The 12,218-nt window shown below is 63.3% G+C and overlaps 2 protein-coding genes across 4 annotated transcripts in view; one reads left to right on the forward strand and one right to left on the reverse strand.

The window, feature by feature from the left end:
* Window positions 1-773: 773 nt before the first annotated feature.
* On the forward strand, window positions 774-3,065 carry GPX4 (glutathione peroxidase 4). Its single transcript, XM_037504939.1, has 7 exons — window positions 774-893; window positions 1,731-1,825; window positions 1,914-2,058; window positions 2,207-2,358; window positions 2,463-2,487; window positions 2,678-2,737; window positions 2,814-3,065. Exons 1-7 carry the CDS (start codon window positions 810-812, stop codon window positions 2,844-2,846), a joined length of 594 nt encoding a protein of 197 aa, XP_037360836.1. The 5' UTR covers window positions 774-809; the 3' UTR covers window positions 2,847-3,065.
* A 1,094-nt stretch (window positions 3,066-4,159) lies between these two features.
* The window catches only part of SBNO2 (strawberry notch homolog 2), a 45,822-nt gene continuing 37,763 nt past the window's right edge, over window positions 4,160-12,218 (reverse strand). For 2 of the 3 annotated variants that reach the window (XM_037504903.2, XM_037504901.2), the window contains exons 17-32: window positions 11,714-11,793; window positions 10,871-11,059; window positions 10,145-10,314; window positions 9,633-9,764; window positions 8,925-9,060; window positions 8,735-8,847; window positions 8,500-8,571; window positions 8,307-8,415; window positions 8,020-8,094; window positions 7,771-7,914; window positions 6,636-6,730; window positions 6,463-6,555; window positions 6,223-6,354; window positions 5,880-5,956; window positions 5,442-5,632; window positions 4,161-5,365 (exon numbers count right to left, since the gene is read on the reverse strand). In XM_037504903.2, coding sequence (XP_037360800.1) covers window positions 4,863-5,365; window positions 5,442-5,632; window positions 5,880-5,956; window positions 6,223-6,354; window positions 6,463-6,555; window positions 6,636-6,730; window positions 7,771-7,914; window positions 8,020-8,094; window positions 8,307-8,415; window positions 8,500-8,571; window positions 8,735-8,847; window positions 8,925-9,060; window positions 9,633-9,764; window positions 10,145-10,314; window positions 10,871-11,059; window positions 11,714-11,793 — 2,311 coding nt within the window. In that variant the 3' untranslated portion in view covers window positions 4,161-4,862. Of the gene's footprint in view, window positions 5,366-5,441; window positions 5,633-5,879; window positions 5,957-6,222; window positions 6,355-6,462; window positions 6,556-6,635; window positions 6,731-7,770; window positions 7,915-8,019; window positions 8,095-8,306; window positions 8,416-8,499; window positions 8,572-8,734; window positions 8,848-8,924; window positions 9,061-9,632; window positions 9,765-10,144; window positions 10,315-10,870; window positions 11,060-11,713; window positions 11,794-12,218 lie in introns of all 3 variants that reach the window. The other variant, XM_054693006.1, reaches the window with a different exon arrangement.

Here is a 12,218-nt window from a genome sequence, read left to right on the forward strand (position 1 = left end):
ACCTCGTTCCCGCCCCCCACACCCTGCGCGACAATGGCGGGCACTGCGGTGGCGACGGCCTCGGCCACCCCGGCCTCGGCCGGGCCCAGCGACACCGCAAACCCAGTGGGCGGAGTCCGCCCTCTGGGCTTGGCCCGACTTAGGTTTTATTTAAGTTAAAAAGAAGGGCCTCCCTGCTGGCGCACGGGGTGAGGCACCGCACTGTGCAGCAATCCGCGGCCCCTGCAGCACGAAGTCGATCCCCGCGCGGCCAGGGAGCAACCCACACGGCGCGGCAGACCTCTCCTGTCTCCCCGCTGCTCCCCGCCTGTTCTGCTCCCCACTCTGTCTCTGGTGAATGCTCTCACCCCCCTGCACCTCTGGCCTGTACCCCAGCTCTAGTATGCATAAATAAATAAATCTTTGGGGGGGGGAAAGTTAAAAAGAAAACCCCCAGCTTTCAAAGAGCGGGGACGATTTCCTGCGAGTTCGCATCCCTCCCCCTAAGTTTCCAGCTCAAGTTGTCCCGCATTCTGTGCTGCCACGGGCAACCACCCGGATAACTCTCCGCAACCCACCGACTGCGTGGACGCGGCCAGCCACCGCTGGCGAGCATGCGCAGTCTCAGACAACAACGCCTCAGCCCAGCCCCCTCACCCCGGCCTCCCATTGGCTACCACCGCCACGCGTCCTCAGCGCCAGAGTGACTGACCAATGAGGGCGTTGGTGGGCGTGGCCGAGGGCGGGAAGGCGAGGCCCGCCGGTTCGCGTCCATTGGCCCGCTCGGCTAGGGGAGGAGCCGCCGCGTCCCCGGCGCCCCCGCCGCCGCGATGAGCTTCAGCCGCTTCTGCCGCCTGCTGAAGCCGGCGCTTCTCTGCGGAGCGCTGGCCGCGCCCGGCCTAGCCGGCACCATGGTGAGCGCGGCGGCGGCGCCCGGCCGGAGGGCCGTTAGGTGGCGCGCGGGCCGTCGCGCGCTCGCCCCTCGGGAGCCGTCGGGCGCGGGCCGGGCGGGCCGGGCGGGGGCCGGGCCGGTGCTTCGGGCGCGGGACGGACGGAGCGGTGGGGCCCGGGGCGGTACCTCCCGGCGCGGCGTCGGGCAGCCGGGCCCCGTCCCTGGGCCGGCGAGCGGCAGCCTCGGGCGGGGAGCGCGGGTCACGCGCCGCGGGCGTCACGCCCCGGGGGCTGCGCGGTGGCGTCACAGTGGGCGTCGGGGCTGGGCGCGCGCCCGCGCGGGGCTCTGCGCTCGGCGGCCCCGGCACGGCCGGGCACGGGGGGGCATGAGCCGCGTAGCCTCCGGCCCCCCGGGGCGCGGCGGGCGGCCTCGGCGCCGCGGCCAGTCGCGGGCCCAGCGGCGGCGCCGCGCTCCCCCGCGGCGGAGGGCGCCGGTGCGCCGCCGGCGGCGCGCGGACCCCGGGAGGAAGGCGCCCTTCCCGGACTGTGCGGGGCCGGCCGCGCCCTCGGTGGGGCGGTCCCGAGACCCGGTGTGCGCGGGACCCCCGTAACCGCCGGCCGCGCCCCCCCCCCCACGCCTGCTTTGGCCCCGGGCGGGGCCCCGCGCCCCTGGGGATCCCAGTGCGGGGCGTGTCTCGGTGCGGGGAGTCGCCCTCCTCTTTCCCTTGCTCCGCGGCCGTGGTTTTCTTGGGGTGCCGCTCCACCCGGGTGCTCTTTCCCCCAGCCTGGGCGGGTGGCGCGGGTGGCGCGGGCGGGGACGCCGAGGGCCCGCTGCAGCTCAGCCTGCCTTTGCCTTCCAGTGTGCGTCCCGCGATGACTGGCGCTGTGCAAGCTCTATGCACGAGTTCTCCGCCAAGGACATTGACGGGCACATGGTTAACCTGGACAAGTACCGGTGACTACCCGCCCGCTTGGACCTGGGAGCGGGAGGTGGAGGGAAGATCCCCCCGGGTTTTGCCAGCTAACCCCATCCTGTTTTCTAGGGGTTTCGTGTGCATCGTCACCAATGTGGCCTCACAATGAGGCAAAACAGACGTAAATTATACTCAGTTCGTCGACCTGCACGCCCGATATGCTGAGTGTGGTTTACGGATCCTGGCCTTCCCCTGCAACCAGTTTGGGAGACAGGTTGGTGGTCGCCCCGCGCGCCCTGGGTACTAGCAGGCGGAGGTCAGGGTGGGGAGGTGTAGGGAGGATCTGGGTCCTTTGAGGCCATCACTGGAACTGGAGGATGATGCTCCTCCCCACTGACCCCTGTTGCCACTGCTTTCCACAGGAGCCAGGGAGTAACGCTGAGATCAAAGAGTTTGCTGCGGGCTATAACGTCAAATTCGATATGTTTAGCAAGATCTGTGTGAATGGGGATGATGCCCACCCACTGTGGAAGTGGATGAAAGTCCAGCCCAAAGGGAGGGGCATGTTGGGAAAGTGAGTTGGGGTCTAGAGGAGAGGGAGGGCTGGGTGGCGCTCCAGGTCTACGGGTGGGGTCCAGTTGCCCTGCAGTTCCTCACCACTTGGTTCTTCCTTTGTAGTGCCATCAAGTGGAACTTCACCAAGGTAAGGGGGGCTGGCGGTCAGGCCAAGACTCTCCTGATCTACATCCCTTTATTCAGCCACAGCTCATGCCCTGCCCCAAAGGGATCTAGCCCGGGCCCAAATGAGCAGTGGGTGGGAGCTGCTGGCTTGCCCCCAACCCCCTCGCAGCCCCCCCAGTGCCCTCTTGCCCTGAAACGGCCTCTCTGTGCAGTTCCTCATTGACAAGAACGGCTGTGTGGTGAAGCGCTATGGCCCCATGGAAGAGCCCCAGGTAGGTGCCTTGAGGGAGCCAGCTAGGGGTGGGGGCCCTGGGGAGAGGTGTCTCTGACCTCCCTCTTCCCCCACAGGTGATAGAGAAGGACCTGCCCTGCTATCTATAGTTCCACACGTGTGTGCCCCCCACCCGAGCCTCCTGCCTGTGCCCCTCGGAACCTTCCAGCCGGCACCCATGACGGTCTGCCTAAAAACCAGCCTACTGGTGAGGCAGACCCGAGAACCTGGCGTGCACCTCTGCCGGAAGAAGGTCCCTCGGTCTGGCTCCAGGCTCGGCAGCTGCACCCCACTCCAGCTGCCTTGTGGGAATAAAACACACAAATTAGCCTACTGGGGCTTCCTGCCTTTCTGGAGGGGTGGGCAAGACTTTTTACCCAGGCCCTTCCTGGTTCAGGGTTAGGTGTTATCAGCTTCCCAGGCTTGGGTGATGGGGTGGGAGGTGGAGGCCCCCTGGGAGTTCAGCAGGGGCTGTACTGCAGAGGTGTGGATCTGGGTGACTTCCTAATCTTTGAGGCTCAGTTCACTGGGCAGGGGCTAAGCTAGCCCTGAAGGTAATTCCTTTGGCTTGGTTGCCTCTCCAGGCAGGGGCCTTAATCCTCCAGGAGGCAGCTATTCAGGGCCCCCGAAGGCCTCAGTCTTAACCCAGTGTGCCCAGATGGAGGGTTGGGACTTGGACCTGTGGCTCTGCATACGGGGCTGGCTTCAGTCTGGAGCTTCCCCAGGGGAAGCAGGCTGCTGTCTGCAGTCCCCCAGCCTGAAGGGGCTGAAGGGGCTTGAGGTCATGAGGGGTACTAGTTGCTGCTCTGGTGGGGCTGTGGGCACTGCCTGCAGCCATGGTGGGGGCTGAGCCCAGTTGCTCCGTGGGACTTTCAGTACTCCCAAGGTCAGACAGGGAAGTTCTGGTTTCTGCCCAATTCCACGGGGTAGCCCCTTTCTGTTTTTGATAGAGGCCAAGCGTACACCCCAGGGCTTCCCAGAACAGCCTGGTGTCTGCGTCTGCCTTCCAGGAGGGCCCATTGCTGGGGCCCTCCTGTTTGCTAGAACAAACTCCTGAGAGGATGCCCCATGAAACGGGCACAGAGGCCATGGTCCCAGGAATGGGTGTCAGCACCACCAAGTGGGTGCACACCCAGGTTGGTCTGCTGTTTCTAGATGCTAGGTCTGACCTTCCTGTTCCTGGCCTGGCTTGCTGTGCCAGGGCCACACCGTGGAGTGGCCCCTATGGTGGGGATGGGCATCACTTCACTGGACAGGCACGGGGGTGGGAGGGTGAGCCCTTGTGATGGGGACTGAGCGGTGGTACAATAAGGCGTGGGCCAGAGGCTGGGCAAGGATCCAGCAGGTTTTACACACCCCACTCTCACTCTCCAGGGCTGGGCAGTCGCCAGTGTCCCTACACACACCCCCCGGAAGGGGTGCACAGTGGCATCCCGCTCTCAGCTGTTCCCACAGATGGGAGAAGACAAGACAGAACGTAGTGAAAAGGCACATATATTTAAAAAATCTCTTTACATATATACATTTAAATTCGTTATAAATACATATAGAAACCAAAGGTCTGTCCACCCCACCAGCTCTGCACGGAAGAATCCGGGCCGGGTAATAACTTAAAGAGCAGAGAGAGCAGGGGGAGTTGCATATATTAGTAGGGGATCTGCCCCATGGAACCCCTCCTAGAGTCGGCGGGGCCCTGAGCACCTGGGGTTTCCTGAGTTTCCAGCTCTTGGGGCCACCCAGTTTCTCAGATTATATAGGAGTCTGGGCTTGACCTGGCCTTGTGAGGCAGGTGGGGTGGACACACCCAGTCTGGGCTTGGAGGGCAGGAGAGGCACAGAGGGTGGTCCCCACCCCAGCCATGGGGCCTACACACATGGTGCCGCCCAGGCACTGGACCCATCCTTATCGGCCAAGGCCCTGCTAGTGGCGCCGGGTGGGGAAGGCACTGCAATGGAAGCCTTGGTAGGCTGATTGAGGGGTACCTGGGCACCCCTTCCTCTCAGTAGTCAACAGGGGAACTGGGCCTCTGCTCACCACCCTCGGGCAGGAGGGAAGGGCGCGTCCGTGCAGACAGGGCACCTACTACAGATAAATAAGTTTCGTCTGGGGAGGATATGGCTGTGGGCCTAGGAGTTCGGGAAGGGAGGGCTGAACTGGATGACGCTCTGCCGCTCTAGGCCCCCGCTGACCCCCGTTGGTAAGCCTGCAGTCCCTGTGCCACCCCCCAGGGGGCCAGGGGGCTCTGTGGGTGGCACTGTGTTGGGAGGGCAAAACATCTCCCTCAGCACCTCCTTGTAGTTGATGTCACAACACTGGTTCAGAAGAGCTGAGGGATCGGCTGGGGCAGGTGCAGCCAGGAGCAGCCCGCAGGGTGTGGTCCCAGGCGTGGGGTCCAAGGTCTGCGGAGGGAAGGCAAAGGGCGCCGGCGGGGGGAACGCCTGTGCAGGTGGGCTGTACGTGAGGTCCAGGACCTCACCAGGGCCACAGGGCAGGGTGAGCGGGTGCGAGGCAGGCGGCGCTGGCAGTCCAGGGAAACCTACGCCCCGTGTGTTCTTGCGCTTGACGTCAGCATCCATGCGCTGCAGCTCCTGCAGCACGTGGGGCACACAGCCCTCTGGAATCTTGATGCCTGTGACCATGCGAACACATGGGTAAGACCCTGAGCCTGCACCCCCATCCCCACCCAGGGCACACCTACTGCTCACCAACTTGCTTCTTCTTGTCCTTGGTCTTGAGACGCACGATCTGCAGGTAGCTACTGTTGGTGACGTCAGCCATGACGGTTGCTATGCGGCCCCACACGCGCAGCAGGGCCCCGCACAGCATGTAGTGGTGCCGCAGTCGCAGGCCCTGCACGCAGTCCTTGCCCTCCTGTACCACCCGGCAGTGCCGATTCCTGTGGAGGGAGGGGCAGCGGGGACAGGGTGCTCAGGGAGCACCCAAAACCTGCGTTCCGCATTGGCCCCCTCACCAGAAAAGATTGGCTTCTCTGCCTATCTCCATTGCAGAACCACCTCGGGAATCCCCGGATACCTAGATACCAATGCCACGCACACCCCCTACCCCATGCCCTCTGCCGAGTGGGGACCATCCCTCAGGGAGCAGCCCAGAGGGCAGGGCAGGGCTGTCCGCGCGGTGCTCACCACAGAGTGTGGCTGCAGTGTGTCAGCGAGAAGGCGTAGGTGCTCTCCCAGGGCTCCCTGGCCACCTCCGCCGTCACCTGGGGACACAGCCACGTGAGACGCTTGGTCGGGCCACCCGCCCACACTTTACAGGCCCGAGTGTCCCAGGAAGCCCACTCCTTTATCTGAGGCCCCATCCTGGTGAGCAAGTGGGCCGGGTAGAGAGGACTGGCCTGGGGCTGCAGAAGCCTCGCCAGGGAGGGCCGCCGCAGGGGCTACTGGAGCACAGCTCAGGTCAGAACCTCTCAGCTGCCTCCTCCCGGGGCCCTGCCCGCTTTCCCAGTGGGCCCGTCCCCACCCCTACCGGGTGGAATTTCCGGCGCAGGCTATCCAAAGTCTCCAGCTGGCTCTGCCGGCCAATGTTGGGCTTGTACACGGTGAAGTGTTTGCCGCGGTTCTGCTCCGCCAGCAGGCAGCTCGGCTTGTTGCCACGTACCTGGGCAGGGGTGTGGGTAAGGCTGGGGTCCCCATGGCTTGTGTGTGGGACCAATCCCTCCCGACACCCTATGGCCAGGGTCCTGTCCTGGGGGCACAGGTCACCCACCTTGTAGGAGAGGTAGAAACCGTCATAGTCGCCTTTCAGCTCCAACGACCTGGCGTATGCCTCGTCCCACTTCATGCCGCGGTCCACGCTGATCTGCCAGGGCACGCACACGTACAAATTAGGGGGCAGCTGGGCGCCAAGCCCGGAGGGCTAGGGGTCCTGTGTCCGCTCACCTTGTAGAAGACAACCTGCCCGTCCTGCGGGTGCCCGGGCGTCAGGAACACCTGCTGGCTCTCTTCGTAGATCTCATCGATGCCGGGAGCCAGGTCTGGGGAGGCCAAGCAGAGTCAGCTACTCCAGGTTCCGGGTAACCCCAAATTCTCAGGTGCCTGACCCTTGTGGGCCCAGTACTCTTGACGGCCAGTGGCGCCTCCATTCAGGGGGTCTTGGGGTTCCCCACTTGCTGGCCATTCATGCCAGGCATGACCACAACCAATCTCAGTGGCCCTGCTCTGCACTGGTTCGACTGGACATCAGCAAACTACACCTGACACTGATCTCAGGAAGACAGAATTACACAGTCACCCCTTCACCGAAGAGCGGTTTGTACTTTCACTGCCATGTCTGGGGTTAGTAGTCAGAGGCCGTCTGGCCCCTACAGCTAAAAACACAGGCTCTTGGGCCTCCCTGGTGGCGCAAGGGTTAAGACGCAACCTATGAAGCTGTCCGCAGCCACTGCTGTGCGAGTTCGATTCCCGGCCAGTCAGGGAGCTACCCACCTGGAGCAGCAGACTTCTCTTGGCTCGCCCGCTGCTCCCCTCAGCAGTGTGTTTCAGTGGATCCGCCTGTTCTGCTCCCTACTCTGTCTCTGGTGAGTCCTCTCGCCCCCCAACCCACACACCTCTGGCCTGCACCCCAGCTCTTGTATGCATACATAAATCTTTAAAAATAAATAAGTAAATAAAAACATAGGCTCTGGCTCCCTTCAGAAAGAGGGTTCGCTGACCCTGGCCCTTGGGCGCATCAGCTGTCTCCTGCAGTACCATGCTATGTGCTTTATATCTACATAAAACTTCCCAGTAGGGGGGACACCTGAAAGGGAAGCCCTGTGGCCCCCCTTTTATAGCCCCAGAGCCTCGCTGAATCTCCATGATGTCCAAGTCCTGCCCCTTCCTGGGCTTCCACTCCTGCCACAGGCCTCAGTGCCCCCATCTGTGGGGAGGCGGAGTTGGGGGAGCACAGCACCACATGGGCCATCCCCATGCTGGAGGCTCCCCCAACAGCCAGTGTCCTGGTCACCCAGTCCTGCCCGACAGCGTTCTGTGAGGTGGGAAGCCGGCCCCTCGCCCCCCAGGCCTGCAGGCTCACCCAGGATGCCCATGTCATATTTGCCCTCCTTCTTGTCCATCTCAATGAGGTGGTCGAAGGTGTCGGAGAAGTACTGGAACAGCGCGTTCTGCTTGTGCACCTCCAGCCCCAGGATGCGGTTCAGAAACTTGGTGATGGAGCAGTCTGGCAGGAGGGCAGGGAGCCTCAGGCTGTATGGGAAGCTTTGGGCCCGCCCAGCCCACCTGGGAGGAGGGAAGGGCCCACGAGGCTGCCGTGCAGGGGACTCACCCTTCTCCACGTCCAGGCAGCCGGATCTGGATTCCCGCCCGCCGATGCCAACCGACATCAGGCTCTGCTTCATGTCTGTAAGAGGGAGGGGCTCACAAGCTGTTCCTCCACCCACCGGCCCCCCTCACCCCTACCCCTGGCGGTCCCCTTGCCATCACTGTCCCCTTGGTGTCAGTGTACACGTAAAACCAGTGTCTATAAAGCCAATTTACAAATCCCATCACCCCAACTGCTCCGGGCCTGCTGCCCTGCCCCTCAGTGGGACCCTCCATGTGCCTCCAGCTCACCTCTGAAGAAGGCAGCGTCCCCTCCAGGATAGCCCTGGGGCAGCGGCACCTTGTTCTCTGTCTGGCTCAGGATGGTGGCAAGAATGCAGCTGAGGGCCCGGGCACCGTACTGCGGGAAGACGGGGAGGGCCAGTCAGAGGCTGAGCTTGGCACCCCGACCCCTCCCACCCAGTCCTCCCCATGCCCTGGGCACCTTGTTCTCAAAGTTGTACTTGCTCAGGTCCCGGGACTCAGTGGCGCGGCGGTCCCCGTGGGTCAGAGCCCCCTGCCCGGGATGGGGGAGGCCATCACATGTGTCCCATGCTCCTCCCTGCATCCCACCCCTCCTGGGCCAGTCCCCAGTCAGCATCCCCTCCTTGCGTCAGCCCCCTGCCCCAGGCCAGTCCACTGTCCCTCGGGCCAGCCCGTCCACCCCCACCACAGCTCACCAGGCTCTCCAGCCGCTTGGCTACGATGGAGGCAAACCTGCGCTCCCCAGCCAGCTCCGAGATGAGGAAGACGTACTCCGGTGCCGAGACCTGGTTGGATCGGTGGGTCCGGCCTGGGGGCAGAGGAGGGTTCTCAGGGCCATGCTCTCAGGGACCCGCAGGGCCGATCTGGGGTGGGAGCAGAGCTCACCAAACTGCTGGATGGCACGATCTGCACTCCAAGGCAGTTCCAGCGTCATGTGGACCCGGCGTCGCTGGTTCTGGACCCTTCGGTCAGCTTGGAGGGAGACGCCAGAGCTGGAGGCCTCGGAGATGATGGCCACGAGCTGCACAAAAGTAGATGGGATGGTGAGTGGCGGGGGCCGCCCACTGCTCCGTGCCATGTATCCCATGCAGCGCCACCTGGGTCCATGGGTCAGTGACCCACACAGCAAGTTTAGGCACGTGACCCTGGGGGAACACAGGTGGACTCAGGCTGGAGCCTGGACCACTCCCAGGCCACTCTGAGGGCATACCTGCCCACCCCATGTCACATCAGCTTTCCCATGCCTGCTCCGCATAGAGCAAGGTGGTGTATGAAGGGTAGGCATGGCCAGGGAGGCCCATGGGCCCTCAGAACACAGGTGTAAGCACACAGCACGCACGTGCTCATGGGTGGTAGGCACACAGGCACAAACCCACACCGTGTGCAGACACGAGCGTGCATGACAGCAGAGGCCCAGCAGACTAAGTGCTCCGTGGTTCAGGGTAACGCCCATAAGCTCCCCGTGCCTTGTCACCCAGGGCCCTCCTGGGCTCTATCTCCCAGGCCCAGGTGCATGAGAAAATGGGAGCCCAGTAGTCACACCCCCACAGCCACCAGTCCCTCCATTATGGCCCCTACCCCCAAGATCCCCACCTTTTCCCCGCTCATGAAGCGCTCCTTTTCCCTGAGGTTCACGTGGTCGATGGACAGGCCTTGCTCCGCCCTTGACTCAAAAGCCACCGTCCCGTTGGACCTGGACACTACACGGCCCTTCCTGCCGGTCATCTGTGGCCATTTCAGGGAGCAAGGGGATGACTGTCAGCCAGTGCGGCCACTCAGTGGCTGGTCACCTTCTGCCTCAGTTTCCCCATCTTCCCACCTGTACCCTGGGTTCCGAGGTATGTGTGGTGAGCTGAGGACCTTGGGTCAACAGCTTGGCCTTGGGTCTGGGCTCAGGCAGCCCACAGGGCAGATGCAGGGATTATACTAAGTCGCTTAGAGCCACACAGATCAGGGGAAGCCTATGAGAGGGGCCCTAGTCAAGGGCACAGAGGTGAGGGGGAGAGAAGGGACCCAGAGAGCCACACACTGGGGTGTGGGGAGGGGGGCACAGAGCCTGGGCCTAGTGTGTGGCGGGGGGTCTGGGTGTCAGTGACAGGACTCACCTCAGCCACCCGCTCGGGGCCCCCCAGTTGGTCGATGAGCTCATCCAGGGTGTTGACTGGCAGCTCCTGGCCCAGCGCCCGAACCTTGTCCAGCAAGTCCTGCTTCAGCCGCTCCACCCGCTCCAGCACACCGGGGCCATGCAGGTCCCGCTGTGGGGGATACAGAGGGCCTGTGGGGGCCGGGGTCAGGAAGGAACAGTCAGCCAGGGCTCGCAGCCCTGCCGGCAGTGGGACTCAATCTTGGGCCATGAGATTGAGGGGATCCATGAGGAGTGGGGGCCCACTGGGGGTGGGGGGCAGCCAGATGCGCAGGAAACACCAGGACAGCCAAGGACACTGGTCAATGACTTTTCTGTGCTTGTTCCCCCAGATCAATGTGGCCCCGCTCTGTACCCCAGTCCTGGCTGTGTGACCTCAGGATAACTGCAAGCCCTGAGCATCCCATGGGCCCGAACACAAGGAGATCATGGGCCACCCTGGACAACCCGGCCAGACTCGGGGAGTCTGGGTGGGCAGGACAGACAGACGTCAGAGTGGGATGAACAGGGCAGACGGGAGGTTAGAGCCGGCGTGCGCTCAGCTGCAGGACTGGTGAGTGAAGGAGGTGAGGTGAGGGGTTGGGAGTGCTCCTGACCCCAGGCTGCTGGGTGAGCCTTACTCGGCCTCTCACCAGACTCCTCTGATCCAGAATCTCCCCACCTGGGGAGCCCGCTGGGAGGAGCTTACCGCGCTCCTCGGCTGGGAACCCAACGGCGTCCACAATGACCACATCATCATCTGCCAGGGACTCAGGGGAGGAGTGGAAGTCACTGTCCAGGCCGGCGTCGGACTCCGTGCTGCTGTCGTCACTGATGCGGATCACGCCTGGCTCACATGCCAGCCGGGATGCCTTGGCCCCGCGGCCCCGTGGCCGTCCTGCATGGAGCGAGGGTCCATGAGGCCTGGCCCTGTTACACCAGCCTGCGGGACGGGTTCAGTGCAGCTCCCCAAGAGGGGAAGGAACTGTCTGGGGACAGGCCTTGCCTGGATGCTGGCACCACCTGCTCTAAGCCCTTTGCTCCTCTTGCCTTTGGCTGCCCTCCTTGGTCCTGCACCGGGCTAGGGCCTGGTGCAAAGAGGTAATTTTAATGTCCCTTTCTGACTGCTGGACACAGTCATGTATCCTCAGGAGGCACCCAGGGAGGCTACACACTCAGGGGCCATATATCACACCGTTGCTATCAGCACATCCAGAAGGCCGTCCCAGGAGACAGGAGGGGGGCGGAGTGGGCAGATGGGGTCTCACAAGGTGGACAGACCCAGGTCTTGGGGCCCAGCTCTGGATCCCAGTCCTGGCCGTGTGACCTAAGGTTAGTGAGCCTCACTTCCCTCTATGAGCTGATCCTTGGTCTTTACCTGGGGTGGGGGTCAGAGAAGAGCAGGGGGCACTGGGAGGGAGCAGACTGGCAGGCCGAGCTAGGGACGCACAGAAAGGACAGAGACTAGACAGAGCGCGAGCAACGAAGTGGGGAGGAAGTCCCAGGGGGCCGCAGCTTGGGTGGGCCAAGGGCAGGGCAGGTGGGCGCTTACGTTTTCTCTTACTGCTGACTCGATCCCGCTTCCTTTTGGTTGAAGGAAAGTGCTTCTGAATCAATGACAGAAAGACACCCCTGAAAGCAGAAGCAGAGGTCCTTCTGAGCATGGGGTCATGCCACAGGGCTGGACACTGTAAGTGGTGTGGGGCCCTGTGTGTGTCTGCACTGGGAAGACACCCAGCAGCAGCGGGCAGTCACGGGACAGCCCGGGGAGCAGGGAGGGGGTTTCTGTAGCAAGGAGGAGCACGTGCTGGACTTGGAGGAGGATCTGGGGTGAGGAGGAACAGGCAAGGGTCCCCATGCTGGGCTGGCTCCCATAGGGGGTTGGACACAGGCAGGGCCAGGCCATTAGGTTGGCCCCCAGGATGCACGAGTCTCTTCCAGGATCACTTAAAAATGGGGCCACAGGGGCCCCCCTGGTAGCCTGGGGGGTTAAGTCTCAGGCTATCACCACTGCGGCCTGAGCTCCATCCCTGCCAGGGAGCTGACCCCAGTGTCCA

This window comes from Talpa occidentalis, unplaced genomic scaffold (genome assembly GCF_014898055.3).
Source record: "Talpa occidentalis isolate TD23 unplaced genomic scaffold, MPIMG_talOcc4v2.1 talOcc4.12, whole genome shotgun sequence".
Classification (NCBI taxonomy): Eukaryota; Metazoa; Chordata; class Mammalia; order Eulipotyphla; family Talpidae; genus Talpa; species Talpa occidentalis.